General features: G+C 44.8%; 1 protein-coding gene across 2 annotated transcripts; it reads left to right on the top strand.

The window, feature by feature from the left end:
* Positions 1-2243: 2243 nt before the first annotated feature.
* Positions 2244-11994, top strand: tgfbr3l (transforming growth factor beta receptor 3 like). 2 transcript variants are annotated; one of them, XM_018092529.2, is made up of 9 exons: positions 2248-2445; positions 5369-5459; positions 7464-7588; positions 8183-8320; positions 9106-9414; positions 9923-10061; positions 10145-10177; positions 11609-11719; positions 11843-11994. In XM_018092529.2, the coding sequence occupies exons 2-9, from the start codon at positions 5414-5416 to the stop codon at positions 11899-11901; spliced, it is 960 nt and encodes a 319-aa protein (XP_017948018.1). In that variant the 5' UTR covers positions 2248-2445; positions 5369-5413; the 3' UTR covers positions 11902-11994. The 2 variants fall into 2 exon arrangements, with proteins under 2 accessions (XP_031755210.1, XP_017948018.1); XM_031899350.1 differs by lacking the exon at positions 11609-11719 and having other exon boundaries at positions 2244-2445.
* The last annotated feature ends 385 nt before the right edge of the window (positions 11995-12379 follow it).

The raw sequence follows: 12379 nt of genomic DNA, 5'->3' as shown, positions 1-12379 counted from the left end.
GGCTACAAAAAGCTATCTCAGAGGTTTAAACTGTCAGTTACAACTGTAAGGAATGTAATCATGAAATGGAAGGCCACAGGCACAGTTGCTGTAAAACCCAGGTCAGTACGGGAGGTTTGGGATATTTGCCTACAGTTCCTTGTGAGGCACGTAAGGAGATGTAGGGTTAAGTTAACTCATTATGAACAGATAATGTCACCCAAGGACATTGACTGAACTGCACTGGGCAGTATTGGATACCAGTAAAAAAAAAAAAAAGTAGTCAAATTGAGGTACTTTGTAAATACAGGTAGGTGTTATTGTGAATCGAAATGATGTGCAGGTAAGTGGTGCCTGTGTTTAATCAGCAAAAAAACAAGATGGGGGGCTACTGGGGCATCTTTGGGGGCACAGATCCTCCCTGCTAAAGGCCTGTGGGTGCCTTGGGCTGGTACAGAACCCCAAACAATAATGCACAGCATTTCTTCCCAACTTATTTAGCTTCAGTTCTCCTTTGAATCCCCTTAAGACCACAGTATTATTACTCTTCCCTAAGCTCCGCCCTTGCTGGAAGCATTTGGAGGAGTGGTAATGTTGTTAAACTCCATATTAAATGCTGTATAAATAAAGGGGGCCGGGGAGACGTAACAGTCTATTGAACAGAAGGCGCTTCCTTTGTTCACTTACTGATTGTGGCTATATGTTTAGCAGTACTCATACAGTACAACTGGTATCAATGGATAATCTCACTACAGGTACTGTATCCGAGATTCAGTGGTTCTTTCAGGGGAGGTACGTTACCCTGAGCCCTACCATAGCAAAGTCCCTACACTGGCGAGGGGTCGCAGGAGGTACCCTAACCTCACTGCCACAGAACTGCTCTTGCTCACTAGGCCTGGCTCCCTTACACACTGGCTGTACAATGCTTGCAGGGTATGGTACATTGGCTTCACTATGGACCTCTGCTCCTCTGGTTCTGATGCCGATTTCCTCGTCAGACCCCCTGGCACATCTGTCTTTGACTATGATGGAGCCCAAAAAGACTGGGCACATGATCCCTCCTCTTTTTTTTACACTAGGAAACAGGAACTGGAAAGCTACCCATCGGCCAATGGGCAATACTTAAGGGCACAGTTTACTGAACAGGGTCTTTTTGAGTGGTAGGGGTACATTACTCCTATATCAACATTATATATGTAGTGTATTAACTGACTACTTCATTGGGGGGAAGGTTTCCTTTCCTGATTTGACAGAAAAAACTAGAATCTAGAACGGTGCAGTCCAACTCCTTACATGCAGTGGGTCAATTATTTCTCACATAGTATGTGGGGGGGTTCCTGGAGAAGGAAAGTCATTTTGGCATTTTACTGCCAATAGATTTGCCACATTAGTGCCACCTATAACCCTATGTTTATGCAGAAAGCTTTACCATACCTGAGTAAACCGCATTAGAAGCTTTCTCTGTTTGCTTAAGATAGCAGCTGCCATTTTAAGAGGCTTCCAGTCTAGCCATTGTAGCTCAGATCACACATTCCTAAGGGAGGGGGGAGGGAGTTCTTAGCATTCTGGTGGGAGGGGGGAGCAGGAGAGGGGAGAGAGGAGAGACCTGCACAGACTCTGGCCTCTGAGAGAGGAAGTCTGACACTGGAACATCATGTTTACAAAAAAAGAGACAAGAAATCCTGTGTTCCTTTTGATAGAGGACTCTGTGAGTGCTTATGGCTGTATTTACACAGACCTTTCTGATAAAGCTTACTGAGTTTTTACCTTTCCTTCTCCTTTAAAATAAGGATCTTTTGGAGGGACACAACCAGCATGTGGGCCTCTAGTTGGACATCTCTGGTCTAGAACAGGGGTTGACTTACTTGTCACAGTCAAATGTAAAAAGACTTGGGCAAAACAAGTATCATAAAGATTCATGGGGGTGCCAAATAAAGGCTGTGATTGGCTAGATGCAGACTGTCAGCCTAAGGGGGGCTTTATTTGGTAGTACATCTTGTTATTCAACCAAAACCTTCCACCCAGCCAGGACAGAAGCAACATGTTGGCCACGCGCCACTGGTTGGCCATCTCTGGTCTAGAACATACACCAATACCCCAGCAATCTGTATCACCCTGTAAATACTTCTGAAATGCCGCTCTGTGTAATATCAGACGCTGACGTTGCCGAGAATGTGAAACCGGAGACCTTTATACGTGAATCTATATTTTTATTAATGGAAGGTCAGCGTGATCCACCTACCTGTTTCCCTGCCCGATCCACGTGAATAGGGGGCCGGCTCAGCCCCGTCTGTTTATTGTTATTCCCCAGGAGATCGGCTTTAGTGAAGCAGAAAGGGGAGGCTGCTGTGTTTACTTTACCCGGGGAAGGTCAGGCTGTTCCTGCTGGATAGCAAAGGCTTCTGGTTCCTTGGGCGCCGCCGGATGCCGGGCAACGAGGAAGAATAGGAGCTTTATGCATTTCTGGTGAGCATCCAACTGCTTCTATCTGCGCCGGCCATGTGTTCCCTGTGCTGATGTGAGGGATCTGATATTATTGCAGGTCGGCTCATACCCTGTATAATTGGAGCTGTATATACAGATGGAGCCGGCTTTAAAGGGAAACTATACCCCCAGAATGAATACTTAACCAACAGATAGTTTATATTCTGTTAAGTGGCCTATTAGAGAATCTCACCAAACCGGAATATATATATCAGTAAATATTGCCCTTTTACACCCTTTCCCTTGAGCCGCCATTTAGTGATGGGCTGTGTGCTCCCTCAGAGATCAGCTGACAGGAAATAATGCAGCTCTAACTGTAACAGGAAGTAGTGTGGGAGCAAAAGGCAGAACTCTGCCCATTCATTGGCTGATGGGGCCTAGAATGTATGTGTGCCTTGGCTTGTTTGTGTGCACTGTGAATCCTATGATCCCAGGGGGCGGCCCTTAATTCTTAAAATGGCAGTTTTCTATTTAGGATTACCCAATGGCACATACTACTAAAATAGTATAGTTTTATCAAAATGGTTTATTTAGATGAAGCAGAGCTGTTTATACAATATATTTTTATAGAAACCTACATTGTACAAGGACGTATCCCAGACTATAGCGGTAAAATGGTGTCTCTCATGTTAAAGCCTGTTGTATCTGTATATCAGCTATTCTACCCTGGTTCTAATTCAGGGTTCCTTCGGGAACTTGAAAGAATCCTGGACCTTTTTGTAGGATTCAGAATCCGAACCCAATTTCATCCATGTAGATATAAGTACAATGCTGTACAATACAATGCAATGAAGTGCAACTGGTTTTGGCCAATTTTGCAACAAACAAATGAAAGGGATTGATCAATGCACATTCCCTGGCCCCCTATTTCCAGGGGCAGAATTTAGGGGTAGGTAGAAGAGGCACAATTGGGAGGGATGGAGAGACATCAGAGACAGGCAGTGGGGAATGAGAGGAAGTTAGGGGGGCAAGTAGTGAGCGTTTGCCATATGGACCAATGGGCAATAATAATATGGATAGAATGTATGGGACAAAATAATGGTTTATTGGGATTAAGAAGAGAATAGGGAATTACAGTTAAGAGAATATATCAGTTAAAGACTCGCTGTGAGGACCCTAGAACCCCTGGAATGCTACGAGTGGTGGGAGGCAATTCTTATTGCACCATTGGGTGGGTAGCTAGTTATTTTTGCTCCAGTACTTCACTCTGTAGGTTGGCAGTTGCTTTGGGTGCCATTGGCTCTTAGAAACAAATCCAAAGTACTGAAAGTTGCAGAGATAAAGGGCATAATATAAAATAGGATAGGATAAGATAGGATAGGATAGATAGAATATACTGTAATGAAGCACATGTAATATAGTTCCACAGATCCAAGACCTGACAAAATATACATTCTTAGTACGTTGTTATTTTTCCCAGTATTTACAAGGAAACGTGCAGAACAGCTGATCCCTATGATCCCCGGGTACATAACTTATTGTGTCTTTGGCTCCAGGTGCAGCGGAGGCCAAGGCTCTATGTGCTGAGAGAGTAGGGATGGGGGAACGGGATGAAGGGCAGAGACTGTGCCTCTGAGAGGGGGTGAAGGCTGCACTGGAATGGCCGGGGGATTAACGCAATCCTCTGTAATCTGAACTTTCTCTCTTCTCTATATAAAGGGAAGATCAGTTGGTGAGAGACACATCTCTGCTTGGGCAGGTAACTGGGACTAAGGGCTAATGGCTGCCAGGGTGGTGCAGTTCTAGGTGTATGGCATTTGGTAAAAAAGATGGGACCCTGGAGGTACCCCCATATGGCACTTGATAGGGATGATGGGCCCTGGATGAACCCCCATGGCATGTATTACAGATGGGGGGCTTTGGATGTACCCCCAAATGGCATTTGGTAAAAAAGATGGGACCCTGGAGGTACCCCCATATGGCACTTGATAGGGATGATGGGCACTGGATGAACCCCCATGGCATGTATTACAGATGGGGGGCTTTGGATGTACCCCCATATGGCATTTGGTAAAAAAGATGGGACCCTGGAGGTACCCCCATATGGCACTTGATAGGGATGATGGGCCCTGGATGAACCCCCATGGCATGTATTACAGATGATGGGCCCTGGGTGTACCCCCATATGGCATTTGTTGCAGATGATGGGCCCTGGATGTACCCCCATATGGCATTTGTTACAGATTATGGGCCCTGGATGTAGTACCCCCATATGGCATTTGTTAGAGATGATGGGCCCTGGTTGTAACCCCCATATGGCGTTTGTTAGGAATGATTGGCCATGGATGTACCCAAATGGCATGTATTACAGATGGTGGGCTTTGGATGTACCCCCATATGGCATTTGTTACAGATGATGGGCCCTGGATGTACCCCCATATGGCATTTGTTACAGATGATGGGCCCTGGATGTACCCCCATATGGCATGTTAGAGATGATGGGCTTTGGATGTACTCCCATATGGCATTTGTTACAGATGATGGGCTTTGGATGTACCCCCATATGACATGTTAGAGATGATTGGCTTTGGATGTACCCCCATTTGTCATTTGTTACAGATGATGGGCTTTGGATGTACCCCCATATGGCATGTTAGAGATGATGGGCCCTGGATGTACCCCCATATGGCATTTGTTAGAGAAGATAGACCCTAGATGTACCCCCATATGGCATTTGTTAGAGAAGATAGACCCTAGATGTACCCCCATATGGCATTTGTTAGAGAAGATAGACCCTAGATGTACCCCCATATGGCATTTGTTAGATATGATGGGCCCTGGATGTACCCCCCCCCATTGCACTCCCCTTGTATCTTTGCCAATCCAGCCCTAGTTAAGTGGCATTCTGTATCCCGTTCAGTTCTTTCTGTTGCAGTTGGTGAGTGTGTCCTTTCTTTCTCTGCAGGACAACCCAGCTTCTCATCACTCCAGCAAATGCCCGTGGCCCAAGATGCACCTCCTGTTCTACATGGGTTTGTGTACAGGACTTGTGGCAGGTTGGTATATGCGCAACATAGACGCACTGTATTCCCCATGGCATTGGCTGTTGTGTGTCCAGGTTGGACCCAGGGAATCAGAAGCCACACACAATCAAATGATGTGGGTGGGGTAAGCAGGGTATAATCATCAGGTGATGTCTTGCTGGGGTTAGTCAGGATACAATAGACATTTTAGAACCTCCTCCCACCAATTACATGTACAGCATGTCTATATAAGATTGGCAATGCTCCGTCATTCAACACCCCCCCTACCCAACTCATTGTTATTTCTCTGCCCTCCTCATATTGTACTTACCTCAGTTCTCTGCTCTCCTACCTTCATGCTCAGACCTCCTGCTTTGTCCCTCCTCCATAGGTGCTCTGCCTTCCTCACTCCCTAACCCTAGGACTGCAGAGATGGGTAAGGGTAGTCTGTTAGAAATGATGGAGCAGGGCCACGCTGTAGAAGTAGAGTGCAGAGGACTGATGGAAAATTGGGAGCATGACGAGTTGTGGAGAAAACATTTGCCATGGCTTAGAATGACTACGAAGGTTTTAATTCCTCCAGCTCATGGTATATCTAGTAGAAGTAAATCTAGAGCAACTGGACTTGCTGAGTAATCATTGAAGACGTTTCACTACTCATCCGAGCAGCTTCTTCAGTTCAACTGACTAGTACGGGAAGTCCTCAGCATATAAACCACTAATCCAATCACATTGTAACTGTGAAAGGATAACCAGGATTGGATAGGATTGCACCATTGTGATAGGATTGTTGAAAGGGTTTATATGCTGAGGACTTCCTGTACCAGTCAGTTGAACTGAAGAAGCTGCTCGGATGAGTAGTGAAACATCAATGATTACTCAGCAAGTCCAATTACTCTAGATTTACTTATACTTGATATACCATGGCTGAGTTCTTGCAGTCTGATTGGCTCACAGAGGACAAGTATTAGGGAGAAATGGGTGCAGTAAGGGCAGATTCAAGTGTTATTACCTACCCAACTGATATCTGGATGGGTATCAGCAGGCTATCTATGGGGTAAGCTTAAATATCCCACAGGGTGGATGCTGCATTGGCACATTGTTACAATCATCTCCTAATGCAGTGGTTCTCTACCTGTGGGTTGGGACTCCTTTGGGGGTCGAACGACCCTTTCACAGGGGTCGCCTAAGACCACAGTAAAACACATATTTCCGAGGGTCTTAGGAATAATTTTATGGTTGGGGGTCACCACAACATGAGGAACTGTATTAAGCTCGTGGCATTAGGAAGGTTGAGAACCACTGTCCTAATGGGTCTACCTAGGCCCCATTATTATGAGATCATTTCACCTGGGGGCCAAATGATTGGATTAGCCTGATTTGGCACACCACATGAGTAGCCAGTTTGGGAGACTAGTGGCTCATCTGGTGCCAGGCAATACTTGCTGAAGTGATTTAAGGTGGTACCACTGTTTTGGGCTTAAAGTGCCCGTATAGGTACAGCAGACATAATGCCAGTGTTTAGATGAAGACAGGTGCTCCAGGTGGGGTTCTGTATCCAGGAGAATCCCAAGGAGACAATGTTCCTCTGTTCGTTAGTTTAGCATTGGGTGATGTATGTTTAGGGAATAACACACAACAGGCCATGGCTTGCTCAGGGAGACCCAGGCTGTATGTGCTGAAATGGAGTTATTGTGTGTGTTTAGCAGGAGATATTACAAAGTGCTCATGTTTCTGACTCGCCAGACACTCTGCACAGGGGAGGGGGCAATGCTCTGCTAATCCCCTTACTCTGCTGCCCAGGGACACTAGATATGGCTGTTACCTGGGACCTTGAAATGGGAACAAAATCTGCCTTTCTGGTGATTATCTGAAAGTTGGTGTATGCTGCACGAGCCGTGCAAGGGATCTACTGCAGGCAGGGCTGCGCCTGTGTGTGGTCTTGTATCTGTGTGCTGGCTACCTTCATACATGGTATTTACTGCCTATAAGTAGTGTCCACAATGTGAAGATATTCATGTTTTCTTCCATACCCAGCACCTCCTCCTTGGGTCAGTATTGAAGTCCCCCAGGCTCTGCAGCTTTCAGAGACTCCTCATCTTGCCAAATCCTCTGTCATGTGTCACCATGACAAGATGGCTGCCATCCCACAGGGAGCTGAGGTGAGTGCGGTGAGTTATGAATGGTTGCCACCAACCTTCTAGGGGTCTGATCCATAAGTAGCTGGACTGGCTTTGGCTCCCTGTACCAAGGCAACACTAGCCAAGTGGGCCCCACAGAAAAACCAAACTCAGTGGTAAGAGACCAATACAAAAGAGTAGCAGCATCTGGAGTTTCCCCCTTGGTGCTGAGTGTCCACTTTTTTTTTCTCACATTGTATAAACATGGCAAGTATGGCAATATACCAGCCAGGTTAACATTTTATATAAACGTAGGTAGGTCTATGGTCCATGGGGCATTTAGATCACTGCTATCCTCAGGCATAAAACAAAGAGGGGCAAACATCTGTAACCAGGGAAGGAGCATTACTCAGGCTTGTTTTGGTGAAGAGCCACCAAATCTATCCACCAAATAATGTTGTGGACTCTTATCTTCCCAATGTGTATCTTCTGGATGCTGGGCTGCCTGGTGGCCTCCTCTTGGTGCACTTATCCCTTTTTTGAAGGCCTTCCTTTTAGGCTTATCTTTCTCTCCTGATAATCCATGGGCTAGTAAACTAGTAACTGCGTGACCCTATAATTTTCTATCTGTCCTAGTCTCCTTGCAAGTCTCACCCTGGGTTGGAACACTCCCTTAGAGCCAGCGTTGCCAAGATGCAGGTCCGTGGCCCTGCCGTGCACTGTGAGCGTGAAGGGGTGTGCAGCGTGAGCATGGGAAACAGAGTCCAGGCTGAGGTAAGAGCATTTTCCCTAACGCCCCAATATTTCTCTCTCTAAGAGAAAGTCCTAAAGAAGGTTATGCGGCAATGATGCTAGAACGACGAGTGGGATTCTTCAGGCTGACCATATGTAACAGGTGAAACAGGAATAAATAAATGCTTTGAAGTGTGCCTAGATGTTATGCACAATGTTTTGGGCCAATGTAGATTCCTTGTGCAGACTGTTCTTCCGTCTCAAATGCCTTAAGGACTACAATTCTGCTTTATCCAGGTGCACAACAATGAGACCCATGTATGGCATGAGAAGAAATATGCAAACCCTTGGCACAGCTGGGTTAGAAGAAAAGTCATCAAACACTCTTACCAGTTGTATACCATCTGTTACCTTGCCTGCAAAACACAAAACCAGAAGGGAGACCCTTAACTACTTGGCAGGGCAAGCGGCCACCACTCCAGTGGTCTGGCTGTTTAGACATGGTCCTCCTTATCTTAAGGGGTCACAGTAATGTAACATCTAGGACCGCACTGAGACCCTGGAAATATAATAATGTGTAGCTGTGCCAGGGGGTGGCCTAGCCTTCAGGAAACCTGTTTTTTCTGTGGTGCTTGTTGCCAAACCCACTTTGGATATACTACTCGCAACTGGCAACCACTGGCATCCACTGGGTCCTTAGATCACAGTGCAGCCATTTTGACTATGAGTTTCCACATACATGCTTTATAGTCATGAAATAGCATTACTTTTATGTCCTGTTGTCCTATAAAGAAACACCCTAAAATCTCTCTTTCATTTCTCCGCAGGTCTCCCTCGCATCAGCGCCTCCATATCTTGGCCTATTTCTCTCCTTGTGCGCCCTCTCTCCATCTTCTGATCCTTTTAACCACTCCCAACTTCCGCTACTTGCAAATGGTTGTCCTGTAAAGCCAGATGTTTCTATCTCCCTGGCTCCACCCACACCATGCTCCACACCCATGAAGAACTTCAGTTTTAGGCTTGGGTCCTTCTACAACAATTCCATACAGTTCTTGCATTGTCATGTGGCGATTTGTGTGCAGGACCCTTTCCTGTGTCGAGGCATAAATAGCGATGGAGGCCCAAATATACCAAAGGTACATTAACAAAATGCAGTTAGGCCTGATACCTGCAACCAGGTGATCCCAATACAAAATGTCTGTTTAGGTCTAGATTTTCCAATGATCAGATCAAATGACAGTGCTCTGCTATTTATCTCAGCTAATATCTATACTTACAGTATGAATGTTTATTTCATCTGGGCCAAAGCCTCCTGTTGTACGCCCCATAGAGATTTCGGTACAGATTATAGTGCTGTACTACACTAATACATGGCCCTCACTCCAGCTGCATGCCGTCTCTTTGCCAGTGATATCATGGGCATGCATGAGGTGTGCATCTAGTATGTGCATTGCCAAAATGGATCCCTGGTCAGTGCATTATGTGGGCAATTTGCCCAGTGTAACAAAGTTGGACTCAAAAGGTCATCAGTAAGTGATAGTGAAACAAACACTTTGGGATAAAGTCACCCTATAAATTCAGAGATGCTTTATTTTGTTCTTTAGTGTGATCAGGTATCATGTCTCTTTAACACTCTCCCACCAGTGCCCCACCCCAGATGGAATGTGCTCCAGCTTCTCGCCTCCATTGCTGAAGATGAAGGCCCATTATGTTCGTACTGTTACACAGCCGCTGATTGTTACTATTCCTGTAGCGTCTAATTCTCTTCTGCAACCCAGGGCAGGTAAGGGGCAAGAGACCCTCTGTAGTAAGAAACAGGTATTTGCAGTTCTGTTTGCTGAATTTCTTATTTCTGTTGGTATGCAGGCCAGAAGAAAGCACCTCCCCCTCCTCATGCAGGTGAGTGGTATAAACCTGGTGAGCTTCTATAACTCTCTTCTTCCTTCTATAAACCTTATAGATAAAGCCTTTCACTCCACCTACCCTTAAGACAGGGGTGGCCAGACCTTTCTCATCGGCGATCGACTGTGGCGATCGACCGCGGAAGTGCGGCATGAATGCATACGTACTTCACACAGCGTATGTACTCACACAGCACTTCTGCATCCCCGGCTTCATCGCGGTCCACCAGAAATCCACACGGGATCGACTGGTGGACCGCGATCAGCGTATTGGCCACCCCTGCCTTAAGTCATCCAAAAGCTGTTTTCTGCTCTTTCACAGTGACTGTTATGTTAAAAATTTACAGATTAAGGGGAAAATTTATCAACGTTTGAGGTTTTTTTGCACTAGAAAAACTCAAATTTGAATTATGGTTCAAAAACTCGAATGTCTGGTATTTATTAAGTGCAAAACCCCGAAAACGCGAATGTAAAAATTCGCCCCCTAAAAGCTTACGAGTCAATGGCAGCTGTCCTAAGCAAAGTCAAGCTATATTTTTTAATTTGAGATATTCGAGTGTTTTTCGAGTTTGTAAACTCAAAAAATCAAAGTATTTGTACGAGTTTTCCTTATTAATAAATACACGAGCTTTTGATATTCGATATTCGAGTCTGCCGAAAATGTTCTGTAGCGCGACGTATTCCGGTGTCCATGATGTAACTTCCAGTTTCCATATGGATGATTGGGTACTGGTTGGGTTGGGGTTTGAAAAAACAGTCCTGCGCAGGTCTCTACCCCAATATAACTGTAAGGTTGATTGAGAAGTGTCAGACTCACTTTAGAGGCTCTCAACTCATCCTGAATGCCAATAACAATTCTGTTACACTGCTGCCCGTGTTACAGGTATATATTTGTACGTAAGTAGTAAAATTTGAATCTAATATACACATTATGGGGCAGATTTATCAAAGTACGATTTTCGTACCTTTAAAAAGCACGATACAAAAAAATCGTATTAAATACGATTTTTTTGTATTGTGTTTTTTAAAGTACGAAAAATTTGTATCTTGAAATACAAAAAAATCGTATCTTATCGTATAAGGTCCAAAAAGTAAAAATTTTTTGTATCTGAACGATCGTAAACTGCAGGAAACCCTTTCTGATCCTTCAGTGCATGATTTTGGAAGCCTCCCATAGGACTTTCGTACCTGGTGCGACAATACGATTTTGTCGCTTTTTTTGTTGCAATTTTGTCACAAAGTACGAAAAAGTCACGCAAAGCTACGAAAAAGTCGCAGAAAATATGCAAAAGTTGTAACCTTTAAAAAAAAATAGGAATTTTTTGTATTCGGACCTGTCGTACTTTAATGAATGTGCCGTTATGTGACGACTTGAAGCTTATTAAAGCTTGGCTGGCAAGGTGAGAATGCCAATACTCCTGTATTTCAGAGCCAGGGGAGCAAGGTGTTAGCATGGCGGTGGTTGTTGGAATTACACTCTGTTCTTTCGTCATTGGTGTGATGCTGACTGCTGGGCTCTGGTTTATTCATAGCAAGACAGGTAAAAGTCTAACTGCACCAAAAAAAATAATAATTTGTGGGGAAAAAACATGGCAGACAGTGCCAATTTTATATGCACCAGCACTTTGACTTATTAGTAAACGAGGCGCTTTATGTTTTGTAGCTCCTGCACCTTCAGTGATACGTGGAGCCTCCCAAGGACTTCAGGCATCATGTATTTAAATCTAAAAGCTCCAGAGGATTCCGCTGTCATGTTATCAATATGCTTATCAATCGCTTCTGCACTCTCTAATAAATCATAATGGCAGTAAATTGGTTCCTTTCTCTAATAATGATCTTGGAAATATCGCTGAAGGTGGGCCACCCCTTTTAAGGAAAGATCAGTCCATCGGTTGGGAAACGAAAAAGGGGAAGACCAAGAAAGACTTGATGCAGCACATTCCCAGTAGACCTACAGCTCATTGGCTTTGGCTGGGTAGAAGCCAAAGACTATGAACAATGGAACACAGAGGAGAAATAAGGCTTTCGGACCTAAAATAGTAAGTTACCAAACAGAAGAGAGATCCACTCTTTGAAAGACTTCTAAACATCTTGTTTTTTTATTGCACTGACAAAAGTTCAGCTTGACTGCCATCTAGTTGGCCTTCACAATAAAGCACATTTGATGTTTAGAAGCCCTCGGAAGCACCAATCTCTTTTC

The sequence above is a fragment of the Xenopus tropicalis genome, chromosome 3 (genome assembly GCF_000004195.4).
Source record: "Xenopus tropicalis strain Nigerian chromosome 3, UCB_Xtro_10.0, whole genome shotgun sequence".
NCBI lineage: Eukaryota > Metazoa > Chordata > Amphibia > Anura > Pipidae > Xenopus > Xenopus tropicalis.
Note: the sequence above shows the minus strand (reverse complement) of the source record. Positions and strands in the feature narration are given on the sequence as shown.

What these genes read in the sequence shown, in the direction of transcription:
- tgfbr3l (XM_018092529.2), top strand. Translation starts at nt 5,414, where the DNA reads ATGCACCTCCTGTTCTACATGGGTTTGTGTACAGGACTTGTGGCAG. An exon ending in GTGTACAGGACTTGTGGCAG is followed by an intron (nt 5,460 to 7,463) that starts GTTGGTATATGC and finishes TTCCATACCCAG; the next exon opens with CACCTCCTCCTTGGGTCAGT. An exon ending in ACCTCCCCCTCCTCATGCAG is followed by an intron (nt 10,178 to 11,608) that starts GTGAGTGGTATA and finishes CCTGTATTTCAG; the next exon opens with AGCCAGGGGAGCAAGGTGTT.